Source organism: Rhinichthys klamathensis, unplaced genomic scaffold (genome assembly GCF_029890125.1).
Source record: "Rhinichthys klamathensis goyatoka isolate OS25496 unplaced genomic scaffold, OSU_Roscu_1.1 h1tg000244l_1, whole genome shotgun sequence".
NCBI lineage: Eukaryota > Metazoa > Chordata > Actinopteri > Cypriniformes > Leuciscidae > Rhinichthys > Rhinichthys klamathensis.
The window spans coordinates 1,380,860-1,394,289 of NW_026606766.1; the positions used below are offsets into that span (position 1 = coordinate 1,380,860).

At 40.0% G+C, this 13,430-nt stretch overlaps 1 protein-coding gene across 1 annotated transcript; it reads left to right on the forward strand.

The window, feature by feature from the left end:
• Positions 1 to 2,090: 2,090 nt before the first annotated feature.
• Positions 2,091 to 11,718, forward strand: klhl41b (kelch-like family member 41b). Its single transcript, XM_056266024.1, has 6 exons — positions 2,091 to 3,330; positions 4,193 to 4,350; positions 4,458 to 4,565; positions 8,207 to 8,392; positions 9,422 to 9,568; positions 11,177 to 11,718. The coding sequence occupies exons 1-6, from the start codon at positions 2,227 to 2,229 to the stop codon at positions 11,286 to 11,288; spliced, it is 1,815 nt and encodes a 604-aa protein (XP_056121999.1). The 5' UTR covers positions 2,091 to 2,226; the 3' UTR covers positions 11,289 to 11,718.
• The last annotated feature ends 1,712 nt before the right edge of the window (positions 11,719 to 13,430 follow it).

Here is a 13,430-nt window from a genome sequence, read left to right on the forward strand (position 1 = left end):
TGATCCACTTGTCTGGTTTTGCTATTACCTCTGAAGGCCAGTATACCTATTTCTATGTGAAGTCTCCGGGTCGGATTTTCTGCGAAAGCCATCGGATGTGACGTGCACGCGCGCTCCCGAGCCTCTCTCCTTCTTATATACAGTCTATGCGATGGTACTGCAGCGAACGACATGAGTCTGATAACACCCAAACACGACCTGCCTCCAGCACAACACACACTCAACACAAACTCCACATAAATATACAAAACTAAACAAAAATGTATCTGCTGAAGCTCGTCAGGCCAAACGTGAATCGGATCGACTCAGGACGAAAACACGGATCAACATGTTCGAGCACGCGCGCTCTTGTAAAAATTGGTTTCAATCTGAAACATCACCGATAGAGGCCGCTAAAAAATACATATAGCACCTTTAAAATATTAGATTAGGCTGGTATATTAGGGTGTATTCACACCAGGAAAGTCCGATAGTTCACTTGCTTTGGTCCGGACCAAATAAATATTTTTTTTTTTTGGTACGGTTCGCTTTCACACTGCTCTTTTTGCAAGTGAACCAAAATTTGTAAACAAAACCACACGTGTGCTAAGGTCGTCCATTCATTGGACAAGGATTCTCAAGTAGGGAAATCAAGAAGGGCAAAAAAGGCTTAACGTAAATGAACGCAGCATCATCCTTGTATTGTAACTATCGTTACATTATATGAACTGCAAATGCTTTTTTTTGCATCTATGCGCGATTAGACTAAAGAGAACGCTCTGTATGTGAATGTCCTTATGCACACACTCATTCATTCATTCCATTCCAATGATGCACACACACGACGCGCAGAAAGACGCGCAACAGATGTAATGTAGTAGGCTACAACAGATCACTTTCCCATAACGCAACTCCGACTACGGAAGCCTTATAACTCAAAGGCGCAGTGCTTTCTTGCAATTGGGTCGGTTCATGTTCACACCGTAAACGAGCCGTACCAGAGTTCGTTTGGAAGCGTACCGAGACCACCTCTTCAGCTGGGTCTCGGTTCGGTTGTTTGGTCCGCACCCGAGTTCGATTGCTGTATTCACACCTGCCCAAAAGGTCCGCACCAAGGGTGGAAACGAACTAGAGTTCGATTCAATCGAACCAAACAAGGCCGGTGTGAATACACCCTTAGTCATGTATCTCTGTTATTGATATCTCCTCATGCTTTAACAGTCTCACACATCTGCCCCTTATGCTTTGACTTAAATTACACATGACTCCTTCCCCCAACACCTTTCTGTCTGTTTTAATTTTAGTAATAGTGTCTCTAGTCTGACTGCCGCTCTCCCCTGAGCCCTGAGATCTTAATTCCATTTGCTAGGTTTGGAAAAACATGGAGTCCAGTGTATTTGTGATTGTCAAGTTTACACATCCTTTTGAATGGCACCCATGTTCCAATGAAGTTCAATTGATCATTTTGAACTGTCTTTGTATTGACCCCAATTAACTAGGAAGTATTCATCTTTGTACCTTTAGGGGTACAACAGCTTGTCTCTGGGGCAGTACAACTTTGTAGCTTGTCTACCCCTAAAAGGTTCATATTAGTACCTTAGAGTAGTAATATGTACCTTTATGTTACTACTATAAAACTTGTAGGGGTAAATAAGGTACGAAGATGTCCTGTTTTGCACTTTTTTTCCAAGTATGACTAACTACACTAAGCATTTGTTCTCCTCCCAGGATCTGACGCATGTGTAATAAAGTTTGGGTGACTCGAGGCACCGAGTGTTTGAGGCAGCTGAAAATGGCTCATCACCTGTTGTAGTCGCAGCTGTCTCTAAACACTGCAAGCGAACCCTTCATTTATGTGAGGAATTGAACTCAAAGACTCTTGCACCGAATCTTCTAGACAAACTATAGAAGAATAGAATTGGATTGGTACAACTTGCAGACTCATAGGTCTCCTCAGATCTTTATGTGTGGCCCGTCCTGCCATGGCAGCTGGCGTCTTGGCTGTCCATCACATTGGGATCCCCTTCTTCACAACCAGGATTGAGGGATGACAGAGGCAGTGGGGGTGGACAAGAGCGGGAGGGTTATATTTAGAATGGCAGGATTAAATAACAACCCCTTCACCCTGGGAATCTTTTCAGCTCTCTGTCCTTTTCCAGCCCGGACGGTGTGGCGAGCAGACCTGCAGCCACTTTCTCCACTTCTTTCTTCTCTAGCCCTTCATTTCCCATCTTGAAACACAACAACATGGATCCCAAAGCCATAAAGGAGGAGCTGCGGCTGTTCCAGAGCACCTTATTGCAGGATGGACTGAAGGAACTTCTGAATGAGAACAAGTTTGTGGACTGCACTTTAAAAATCGGTGACCGCAGCTTTCCCTGCCATCGCCTGATCATGGCCGCCTGCAGCCCCTACTTCAGAGAGCTCTTCTTCTCCGAGGACGGCAAGGAGAAGGAGAGTGGCAAAGAAGTGGTTCTGGATGACGTCGATCCCACCATCATGGACATGGTCATCCAGTATCTGTATTCGGCTGAGATCGACTTGACGGACGACAACGTTCAGGAGATTTTTGCAGTGGCGAACCGTTTCCAGATTCCCTCAGTGTTTACAGTATGCGTGAACTACCTTCAGCAGAAGCTTTCGCTGTCCAATTGTCTAGCCGTTTTCCGGCTCGGCCTTGTCCTCAGCGTTCCCAGGCTCGCCATAGCGGCTCGCGATTTCATCGCTGACCGCTTCGAAACCGTGTCTGCCGAGGAGGAGTTCCTTCAACTGGCACCTCATGAGCTTTTGGCCCTGATTGGTGGAGACACGCTTAATGTGGAGAAAGAAGAAGTCGTGTTCGAGTCTGTGATGAAGTGGGTGCGCAGCGACAGGGCCAAGCGCGCCAAGAGTCTAGGAGAAGTTTTCGACTGCATCCGCTTCCGCTTGCTTCCGGAGAAGTACTTCCGGGAGAAGGTGGAGAACGATGACGTGATCAAGGCCGATCCTGAAGTCTTGAAGAAGCTGCAAGTCATCAAAGATGCCTTCGGAGGAAAACTCCCCGAGAAGAAACCCAAAGAGAAGAAGGAAGGAGAGGCCGGAGAAGAGGAAGAAGAGGAGCTGCTGCCGGGTTACTTGAATGATACTCGTAGGCTGGGGATGTACGGACGTGATCTAATCGTCATGATCAATGACACGGCTGTTGTTGCGTACGACGTGGCCGAGAATGAGTGTTTTCTGGCTGCCATGTCAGAGCAAGTGCCGAAGAACCATGTGAGTTTCTGCACCAAGAAGAACCAGCTCTTTGTCATCGGGGGCCTGTTCGTTGATGAAGAAAGCAAAGAGTCTCCACTGCAGTGCTACTTCTACCAGGTACAAATCAACTTTGAAAACTGGGTGTTGGTGTGATGGTAACCAGACTAGGTTTCTTAAACTAGCTTTACCTCCATAGTCTTTATGCTGGTCCACCAGCATTTATCCAGTCTGGACCAGCATGGAAATAGTCTTTAAACTAAATTAACTCTCATCTGCAAACTTAAATCAATTTCCAAGATACTTTTCTGGCATTTTTCTTTTTTTTTAAAGACCACAGTTTAGAGTTAGCTTGCGATAACGCTTTACAATAAGGTTCAGTTTGTTAACACTGGACATCATGAACCAACAATGATCAATACTTTTACGCATTTAGGTTACGTTATATTCTACATATACTAATACATTTTTATTATTTCAGGTTTTAAAAAAATAACATGAATGTTGTAAACCAATATGAATTACCTATGCATGTACCTATCAAGTCAAGGCAAATTTATTTGTATAACACTTTTCACAATACACATTATTTCACCTTTACAGTAAATCATGATGTTAATGTTTATAATATCTTGATCTCTTCATACCATATAGTCTCATTTAGCAAATTAGAGCTGAGCAATTTTCATTTTGTTACAACAAGCAATTGAGATTTTGAGATTGAAGTTGAGATTTGCTATACATCACCCTAACTTTATTCAAGAGCTGAGTGATAATATATAAACATGAAATATCTTAAATAATATGCATATGTAATCAATATTAGCCTATATTTTTAAATGAGCACGAACCTACGTTATTGTAAAAGTAATTGTTAATTGTTAGTTCATGATGTCTAATCTAATGTTAATGAGTTGAACCATAGTGAACCGAAGTGTTATGGAATTTATTTGTCATTTTAAAACTATTTTGTCCTATCCAGCTGGACAGTATCGCTGCTGATTGGAGGGCAATGCCACCAATGCCCAGCCCCCGATGCCTGTTCAGTCTGGGTGAATGTGAACACCTGCTGTTCGCCGTCGCCGGCAAAGACCTGCAGACCAACGAGTCCCTCGACTCAGTCATGTGTTATGACACTGAGTATGAATTCATCATAAATGTCCATAATTTTGTCTGTTTAACTGCTCTTCACACATGAGTGGGCTACTGGCTCAGGCGTGTGTCTTCAATGTTTCATTTCATTGCAGAAAGATGAAATGGAGCGAGACCAAGAAACTTCCTCTGCATATTCACGGCCATGCAGTTGTCTCACATAACAACCTGGTGTACTGCATTGGAGGAAAGACAGATGACAAGTAAGTGTGTGTGTGTGTGTGTGTGTGAATGAGATCATTGGTGCTCTCATTCACGCATATGGTGTAGTTCGCAGCTGTCTGTGCTCCATCAAAGTTCCTCAACAATCCTCTGTAGGCCTACAATGTGACACTTAAAGGCAGGGTAGGTAGCAAACATATGTAGAGCATATAACAACAAACCAAACATGAAAAAACGGAGCAGGTAGAGTTCACGGTGAACATAGGAACAAAGTTTGGGCAGAGGGTAAAGCTAGGTATAAAAATAGATCCCCTAAACTTTTTAACCTAAAGTTAGATTTGGCGAAATTAAACAAAACAGCTTTCAACTGCAGATAGGCCTATTGATTATTTATCGTCTCAACCCTGGCTCACTAACAGTAGCCATGTTTCCATCAGCTTGTCAATCGAATTATCTGAAGTTCGGTAAAAAAAACCTCATGCGAATAAAGCTGGTGAAAGTGTGTTTCCATCCAACGGCTTTAAAGGTGAACTAAGTAACTTTTTTACCTTAACCGAACAGCTTTGGAGTCATTGTAATGTTTATATTACTGATTTCGTGTTGAATGGTGGTCGTCTCGCACCCCCCTGGTGCCTGTGAGCCGCAAAACCACCCTTGCAACTTTGGGCCGGCAACCCCAAAAACGAATTGCTTTACGGCAAAAAAACAGATCTGATAAAATTCTGATAAAATGAGCATCAAACAGAAATAACCCGGCGCCGTATCCACCTTATTCCTGACGAGTTTACTGCGTTTTGAATTATGGGTGGCACTTCCGGTTTGGGGAACTTCCATTCAAAAAGGTTGAAACGAATCATTTCAAATCATAAGGTTGCCCTACAAATAAAGCTGATCCGTCAGATTGACTGGATGAGCTGTCAATTTTCCTTCATGATTTATTTTCAGACATCAAGAGAATAACGTTATACTTAGTATTTTAACGTGATGTTATATCAAGAATATCTATGGCAAGAGCTCTTTTCAGTCGCTGCTTTCTTTTCCTCATGATGGTTTTCTTTTTCCTTTGCAATCCGCTGTAAAAGTATGATAAAGGACAACATATACGGCACATCTGTGGTCTGTTCTCCCGAATTTAATTTACGATATTCCATGAATAATTCACTGGAATGCATGAAGAATCTTGTTATTCTCCTCAAATCCTCACGTCTCTTTCCAGGTTTGTTTTCACAGGTAATCGCAATTTATAATCTGTCAAAATGACGGTAATAACTTTAATATAGTGTCACGTAATGCTGAAGTTAATTAACATTTTTGTTATACAGATATATATTTGCCTACTACAGTGATATTTAACCAAAGACTCGCGCTTTTGGGGCTATTTTTGGTCTGTTGATTCTTTTAAACTTTTAAATTTCATTTTAATGTTCGATGGTTGAAGGGTGTCGATTAATGTCATCTCATTGTGACACTTTTTTAACGTATTGCGTTCATAGAGCTAGCCTTTCATTGATTGTTTACAGCTTAACGGAAGTTACACCCATAATTCACGCAAAGCATCATGGGGCGTAGGAATAAGGTGGATACATGTGGTGTTGGGGGCGCGCAGCTCTTAAAAGGGCCAAACCTTATTTCCACTCGTTAAACCCCTTCCATCCTACTGAACAGGTACCCGTGTACAGGGGGAGGGGATCCGGCCGTGAGTGCGAGCCATCTCTGCGTGAGTGCTATTCACGACAGTACAAGTGCTCCACAGCGACTCTAGGGGTCGCTGTTTGACAAAAACTGAATTCTTACTGAGTGCTGCTTTAAAGCGGATAAAAACCTGTGCGTAATGACGTCACATGCTGTTTTGCGATCAAATTGGTATATCGAATTGATCTGAGACATGTTAAGGTGTTTCCATTCATTTTCTCACCGAATTGCACAACATTCAAGCCAACATTTGCGAACAAAGTTTTACTAGGCAAAATGGATCGCACCATAATAACGTTTCCATCCGCGTTTATCGCATAAGCCGTATATCGATCAAGATAAAATCCGATGAGACCGAACGTATTTCATTTCCGAACGAGTCGATATTCATGCAATTCAATCGAATTTTACTGTTTCCATAACGCATTTTTCATTCGATATCACTTAATGCGGATAAAAACGTGTGGATGGAAACATAGCTACTAATGTTATAACAGTCGACACCAAAGTTACACTGTCATAGCTAAGCCAGTGTAACGTTAGTTATGCTACATAACGTTAGGTAGCTAACGTTATATTAGGTAGCTACGTGTGCTATACATGCTTCATGAAAAATACCATCAAAATGAAAACAGCAAGATTACCTGTCCAGCAGAAATACTTTTCAGTCACTTTTCGGCCCCTTGAGGTCGCCGATATTGACTCTCGTATGATTTCTTGATTTATCCAAAGACTTTTTGTTCATAGCCTTTTCAAATACTGTCTTCCTTTTTTAACTTGTTTGACTTCGCTGCCTTTATATGCAGGTACTGAGAATTTTTACTCTGCCATAATTGTTATTACTAGCTTCCGTGCCTCTTCAAACGGGCGCGCGCATTTGGGCTGCTCCTGTATCAGCAGAGGTGGTATCCATGGTAGCGAGGGAGAGTGACAGTCACCCCAGCCAATATTTTCTTTCGCCCCGAATGGAATAATGAGCTGTGTTTATTGCAGTCCTGAGAGGACTACAGTCACTCGATTTTTAGAATTTCTTTTCCAGATTACTTACATTTTAATTATGCATTGATATATAAAGACAGTTTAAACAAATTTGGAAAAAAGTATTTTTGGGGATTTCTACCTACCCTGCCTTTAAGGCAACAGACACTTCATTGGGTTTTGTCAGATCCGTTTTGTCAGAATCTGTCAACTCTCGTTTTCGCCGATTGAACATGTTGAATCTGCATTTGTCGGTCTTAGAATGTCTGAGAAGTGACGTACTGTAGTTGGTCTGTCAATGCAGTGTGAATTGGCCTTTAAAGCCCTCTTATCATGAGGAATCAATTTTGCGTTCATCTTCCTTCATGTAAATCAAATCTTCATCTTCAGTCCAAAAAAAGCATTTATTGACATTGAGCAGCTTAGACATTATTATTACTAAACACCTGAAGAACTAGTGTGAGTAAAAAGTAAAGCAAATTTGCCAAACCTGTACTGCTTCTCTGTGTGTAGCACCTACCGCTCTGCAGAACCTTCTGGAGAATTATTTCTGTAACATTGTAGGCCTATAAGTATATAATTAATAAAAAAGTCAGAAAGTCAGTTTGAGGCGAAGTTACTAATGATTACAAAACATATTTTTCTTTCAAATAATGTGCACCAATTAATTTTTACACAACATCACCAAGAATTTGTATTACAAATGTAAATACCAAGTTATGTCATGAAACTCTCGAGTAACTCAATCCGCCAGTGCCAGCAATCACATGATTCTCTGTCGGGCACAGCTGATTGGTTCCTGCTGTATCAGTAGCCAATGAGCTCGCTGTTTAACCTTTAAATACTTGGTCAGCATTTGCATCTGCAGTGTAGCAGATCTATTCTGCCAAGACCAAACATATCAACATTGTCATGACAGAAATAAAGTTAAGCTAACACAAATCAGTGCCCTGTAAATCCCTTTTGATGAAAATTTCTGAAAGTAAATAAATCTCTCTTGTCTCTCTCACAGCAAAGCTATCAATAAAATGTTCGTGTACAACCACAAGCAGTCTGAATGGCGAGAACTGGCTGCTATGAAGACGGGCAGAGCAATGTTTGGTGCCGTAGTTCATAAAGGAAAAATCATTGTAGCTGGCGGAGTGAATGAAGGAGGACTCATAGCTCTATCTGAAGCCTACGATTTTGGAACAAACAAGTATGATTCCACACTATTGTTATTTTAGTATTATTTATATACTTTTATAGTATTTCATTGGTTTTTGTTTATCTTTAAATGTGTTTATTTTGCTTGTCCTTCTTATTTGAATGAACTTCTGATTCCATATAGATCTCCCTACTCTCTTAGACATTCGCAACATCCTTTTTTCTTTGTTCCAAAAACTGTTAGTGTAGTTGGACGTAGGTCATTTCTGTATAAAGCCCCTTTTGACTGGAATAATCTTCCTGTTTCTCTGAGATCTATTACCTCTCTCAGTCGTTTTAGGTTATGTCTTTTCTCTTATCTTAAAATAACTTGTCTATGTTTCTGATTTTATTTTGATTTCTTGTATTTTTCTCTCTGTTGAGTTTCATTTGAGGATCTTTTTGCTGTTACTACGTGGCTCTATGCTGATGATGTATGATGATGAGATTTTGTACTGAAACTGTTTCGGGTGTGGGAAGTCCACACCACAAGAGTGTGGGAAGCAGGTTGAGCTTTTTTTTTTTTTTTTTTTTTTTTTTTTTTAATGTTGTTTTGTTTTATGTTGTCTGTGTTGTAAATTGCTTATGTTTTTAGGACCCCCTTGAAAATGAGATGTTACATCTCAAGGGGCTATCCTTTCAATAAATTCTACTATTTATTTTCATTTTAGGTTAAGTTTTAGTCATTTTGTTATGTGTTTTTGTCATTTTTATATGTTTCTACTTAGCTTTCATTTATTTTTATTTCAGTTCTAGTTTTCATGTTAGTACTTAAAATTAATTTCAGTTTTTCAACTACTATTTATATTTTATTTTTATTTCAGCTTCATTTCAATTAAGAATAGTTCTAGTTTTAGTTGACTATAAAGCACTGTTCCTCACTGCGAGTAGTTTACAGGTTTGCTTGCCATACGAAATGATAATATTTACCATTCTAGATGTTGTATTCTTGTGCTTAGCCATCTTTTTTTCATCTCTTTACTATTTCTGCATGTAAAAATCTATACAATGCATTAAATTAATTAATATAATTTGCTCTCAGGTGGGACACATTCACAGACTTCCCCCAAGAACGCAGCTCTGTGAATCTTGTGAGCACCGGAGGAAACCTCTTCGCAATTGGCGGCTTTGCTATTGTAGAGCTGGAAGACAAAAGCATCGGACCCTCCGAGGTCACTGACATTTGGCAGTAAGTCATCCTGATTTTGTGTCATCCAACCAATCAATCAATAAATAAACCAACTAATTAGTCAAGTTCCAAGAAAGAGCCCTGGAATAGAACTGGATGTCAACATATGAGTAAGTAGTTTCCTTCCTAAACGTGAATTATGTAAGATTTTTTACTGAAGACATTCAGCTTCAGTTACAGAAGTTTCCCTGCATTTAGACCGTCAAAGATTAAACATGTCAAAGAAAACGGGGCATTGTGATGCAACGCGCTATACCATCCAGCATCACGCACCCATTCAAAAAGACAAATGTACCAGTTTATAATGTTAACATTGACAAGTTTAAACAGCCTCAAACTATTGTGGTGCATGTAAAAAAAAACATGGTGCAGATACGTTGGATGGGTTTATTATAGTCAACACGCTCACGTTCACTTTAGACAAGAGTGTTAGTCTACTGAATTGCTTACATGACACATAGCAACACAGCTAAAAGTATTCCTACTTTTACCTGTTGAGACATGTCTTCACAAGCGCCCATAAGAGCTGTGTTTGTAATGTCTGAGTCGGGGAGGCGCGACAATATTCCGATAGACGCCATTAGTGTCGCATAAACGACATACTTCATATGTAAACAGCTATTGATACACACATGACACGCAGTGGTTAAAGTGGGATTTGGCAGGTGGGGGAACCCCACAGGAAAAAATGACTCACCGTGGGACAACATATTGAGCATTGTGGTATAGCAATACTTTTTGGTATAATTATCATCAAAAAACATTATTTCTCTGACCTACAAATGTGCAATTTAAGACTTTTGAAGGCCCAAAAAATGGATAATAAATAGCTTTAAAACCATCATTGGGCATTAGATTATTTTGTCAATACCTTCTTTCTCCTCATCTACATCTTTCTTTTTCTCTCAGTCTCCTTATCCTGGGCTATTTCTTCCCCTCCTAAAGCTGAACTTTGATTAATCTTTTCATTTTCGTCTGTGTCAGTGAAGAAAGTAAACATGGGCTTAACTGATATTTATATTTTATGAATCATTTTCTTAAACAAGTTAATTTACTCGGCTACCAGGTCAGTATTGCCAATAGGAACCTTCTACAAGCTTTTGGAATTTGAAAAGTAATTTTAAATAATACAAATTATAGGCTACGTGTAACGCAGTTGGTGGAATTGGCAGACGTTCCCTCATCATGCGCTGTGCAAACGCGTCAAAGCATTCTCAGGTATAAAGATGCACGTATGTGATTTTGAACGAATATTTCATGTCGATATACAATGGTTACATAATGTTAAAACTTATCCTGCTATTGATCTTTGTAAGACCCTATAGAACAGTGGCTAGGGACAACAAATGTCAGGCGAAATATACCGAACCTAAAACTAACTTTACCGCGCTCAACCACCGTGAGTGAATTTCAGATTTGTAATCGCTCGCGTTCAGCGGGGAGGAAGGGAAGTTGGTCGGTCGGTCGGCCCAGCTCGGGACCAGCGAAATTCGTTGAGATTAATGAATCTATTTATTTATTTATCTGAGGTGCCGGAACGCAGTTCCGGACCGTTCCGGCCCACTTTAACCCCTGATGACACGTGCTTTGACCTGCTTTCTTTCACAGGTATGAAGATGACAAAAAGACATGGAGTGGCATGCTGAGAGAGATGCGCTACGCCTCTGGCTCCTCTTGCGTTGGCATGCGTCTGAATGCGGCCAGGATGCCCAAACTCTAAATGAAACCCCTCTTTTAAAGTGTGACTCCATATGGTCATGTGACCTTTGACCTCAGCACACAGCTGTGATCATTTAAGCGTAGTCTAAAATGAGAAACCAATGGAACTAAAAGTGCAAAAAAGCTTTTTGGGTTCTCTATAAGTATTTTTTCTTTTACATTTTAGATTTAACAGTTAATGTGAAATGAATGTGTATGTGTGTGAACAAGTCATTTTTCATTTAATGCCATGACAGCTAGAACAGGTGCGCGCCTATTTCTGTGTTGTTATTATACTGTAATAAAAATAAAAACTCTAGTATTCTACTTCAATACTAGTAGGTTACTATATGTATATGCATTTTATTTTGTAAAATAAACATTTTTAAACCATATCAACTAACTTGTGGTGTTTTTCTAGCACAGTTGATTTCCCTGATAATTGCAAAAATGGTTAGTCACATTGTTTTTACAGCAACAAATTTGTATTATTTATGGTTCATTGACTTTTTAGTTTTCATATATTACACTGCTTTTGTGAAGTTGAACTAGATACTATTTCTTTCAGTACTTAGACTGGGTGACCGGGATCGACGGCTGTGGTTTGGACTTCGGTATAGAAGCACAAAGATTTGGTTCCATTGCCAAAATGACTCACTGTGAGAAAGAATCATAAAAAAAGTTTTGAAATGAACATACAGAAGATAAACACAAAAAGAAATAGGGTTTAACGTCTCACTTGACGCAAAGCAGTGTTTGCTGTCAAAGCATCAGGAGAAACATCTGACATCTTCAGGTGGGACAAACATGTCCATCAGACTCCAGCAAACACGTTCTGATGCCTGAGACCAGAAGATGGTGTTGGTTTAGTCAAAGTTTGTTTCTGTCTGGTGTTTGCTTGAAGACCTTCATCGCTTCACTGATGAATGTCAGAATCATGAGCATGAGATTTGTGAGAGATATGTCACAAATATTTAAAACCCGGTCAATGTCTGAACACTCACCTGCTGGAATAATAACACTAGACTAGACTGGTACATCACAGCTTTTATTTTGTCCTCCTCTGATGGATTTGCCTCAGCCAGATTATCAGTCTGTTTCACAGGCATTTGCATGTTTTAATGTTTATCACTGATATGCTGAAGAGACACAAACCTCCTGGAAGAAGCTGCTTCTGCATGAGATTTCTGCTCAGTTTCAACTTCACTTTACATTGTTTTTTTTTTCATCTTCTGCATAAAACTTATTTTATATATGAAATTTTGTCTAACAATACATTTACATTTAATCATTTATCAGACACTTTGATCCAAAGTGACTTATAAATGAGGAGAGCAATAGAACTACTGTAGGGCAACAATATGCAAACTACTGTGACCAATCCCAGTTAGTCTATCACAGTACACGTAGCAAGTTATTTATTGATTGTTTAAATAGACGTAGAATAGTAAGTGTTAGTATTAATGGGTCAAGCGTTGCCGAAAGAGATGCGTCTTCAGCAGTTTCTTGAAGTCGGGACGGGAGGTCATTCCACCAGCAGGTAAAGGTCTGTGAAAGTGATTTTGTGCCTCTTTGGGCTGATGGCACCACAAGGTGCTGTTCACATGCAGAACGCAAGCTTCTGGAGGGCACATAGGTCTGGAGTAGGCCTAATGTGTTTAGATATAGGGGTGCAGAGCCAGTGGTTGTTCTGTAGGAAAACATCAGTGCCTTGAATTTGATGCGAGCAGCGATTGGCAACCAGTGCAAGTTTATGAAGAGAGTGCTCTCTTTGGCTCGATAAAGACACTCTTGCTGCAGCATTCTGGATCAGTTGCAGAGGTTTGACAGTGCATGCTGGAAGGCCTGCCAAGACAGCATTACAATACGTACGTTTCCAGTGAAAAGGGTAAAGAATCACCAATCTGCTGGTGAAATAAACAACACAGAGACATGAACGGAAACCAAATCTAAATTAACACGCATGGTCTTGAGCGTCAGGGAATTAATAAGAGTTTTAGTGTAGAACATACAGCAAAAGAAGATGTTTTGAAGAATATGGGTGACCAACCATTTTCTGGTTCCCATTGACTTCCATAGTATTTGTTTTCTATACTATGGAAGTCAATATATGTGACCCATCAAAATATCTTCTTTTGTATTCAGCAGAAGAAAGAACTTCATT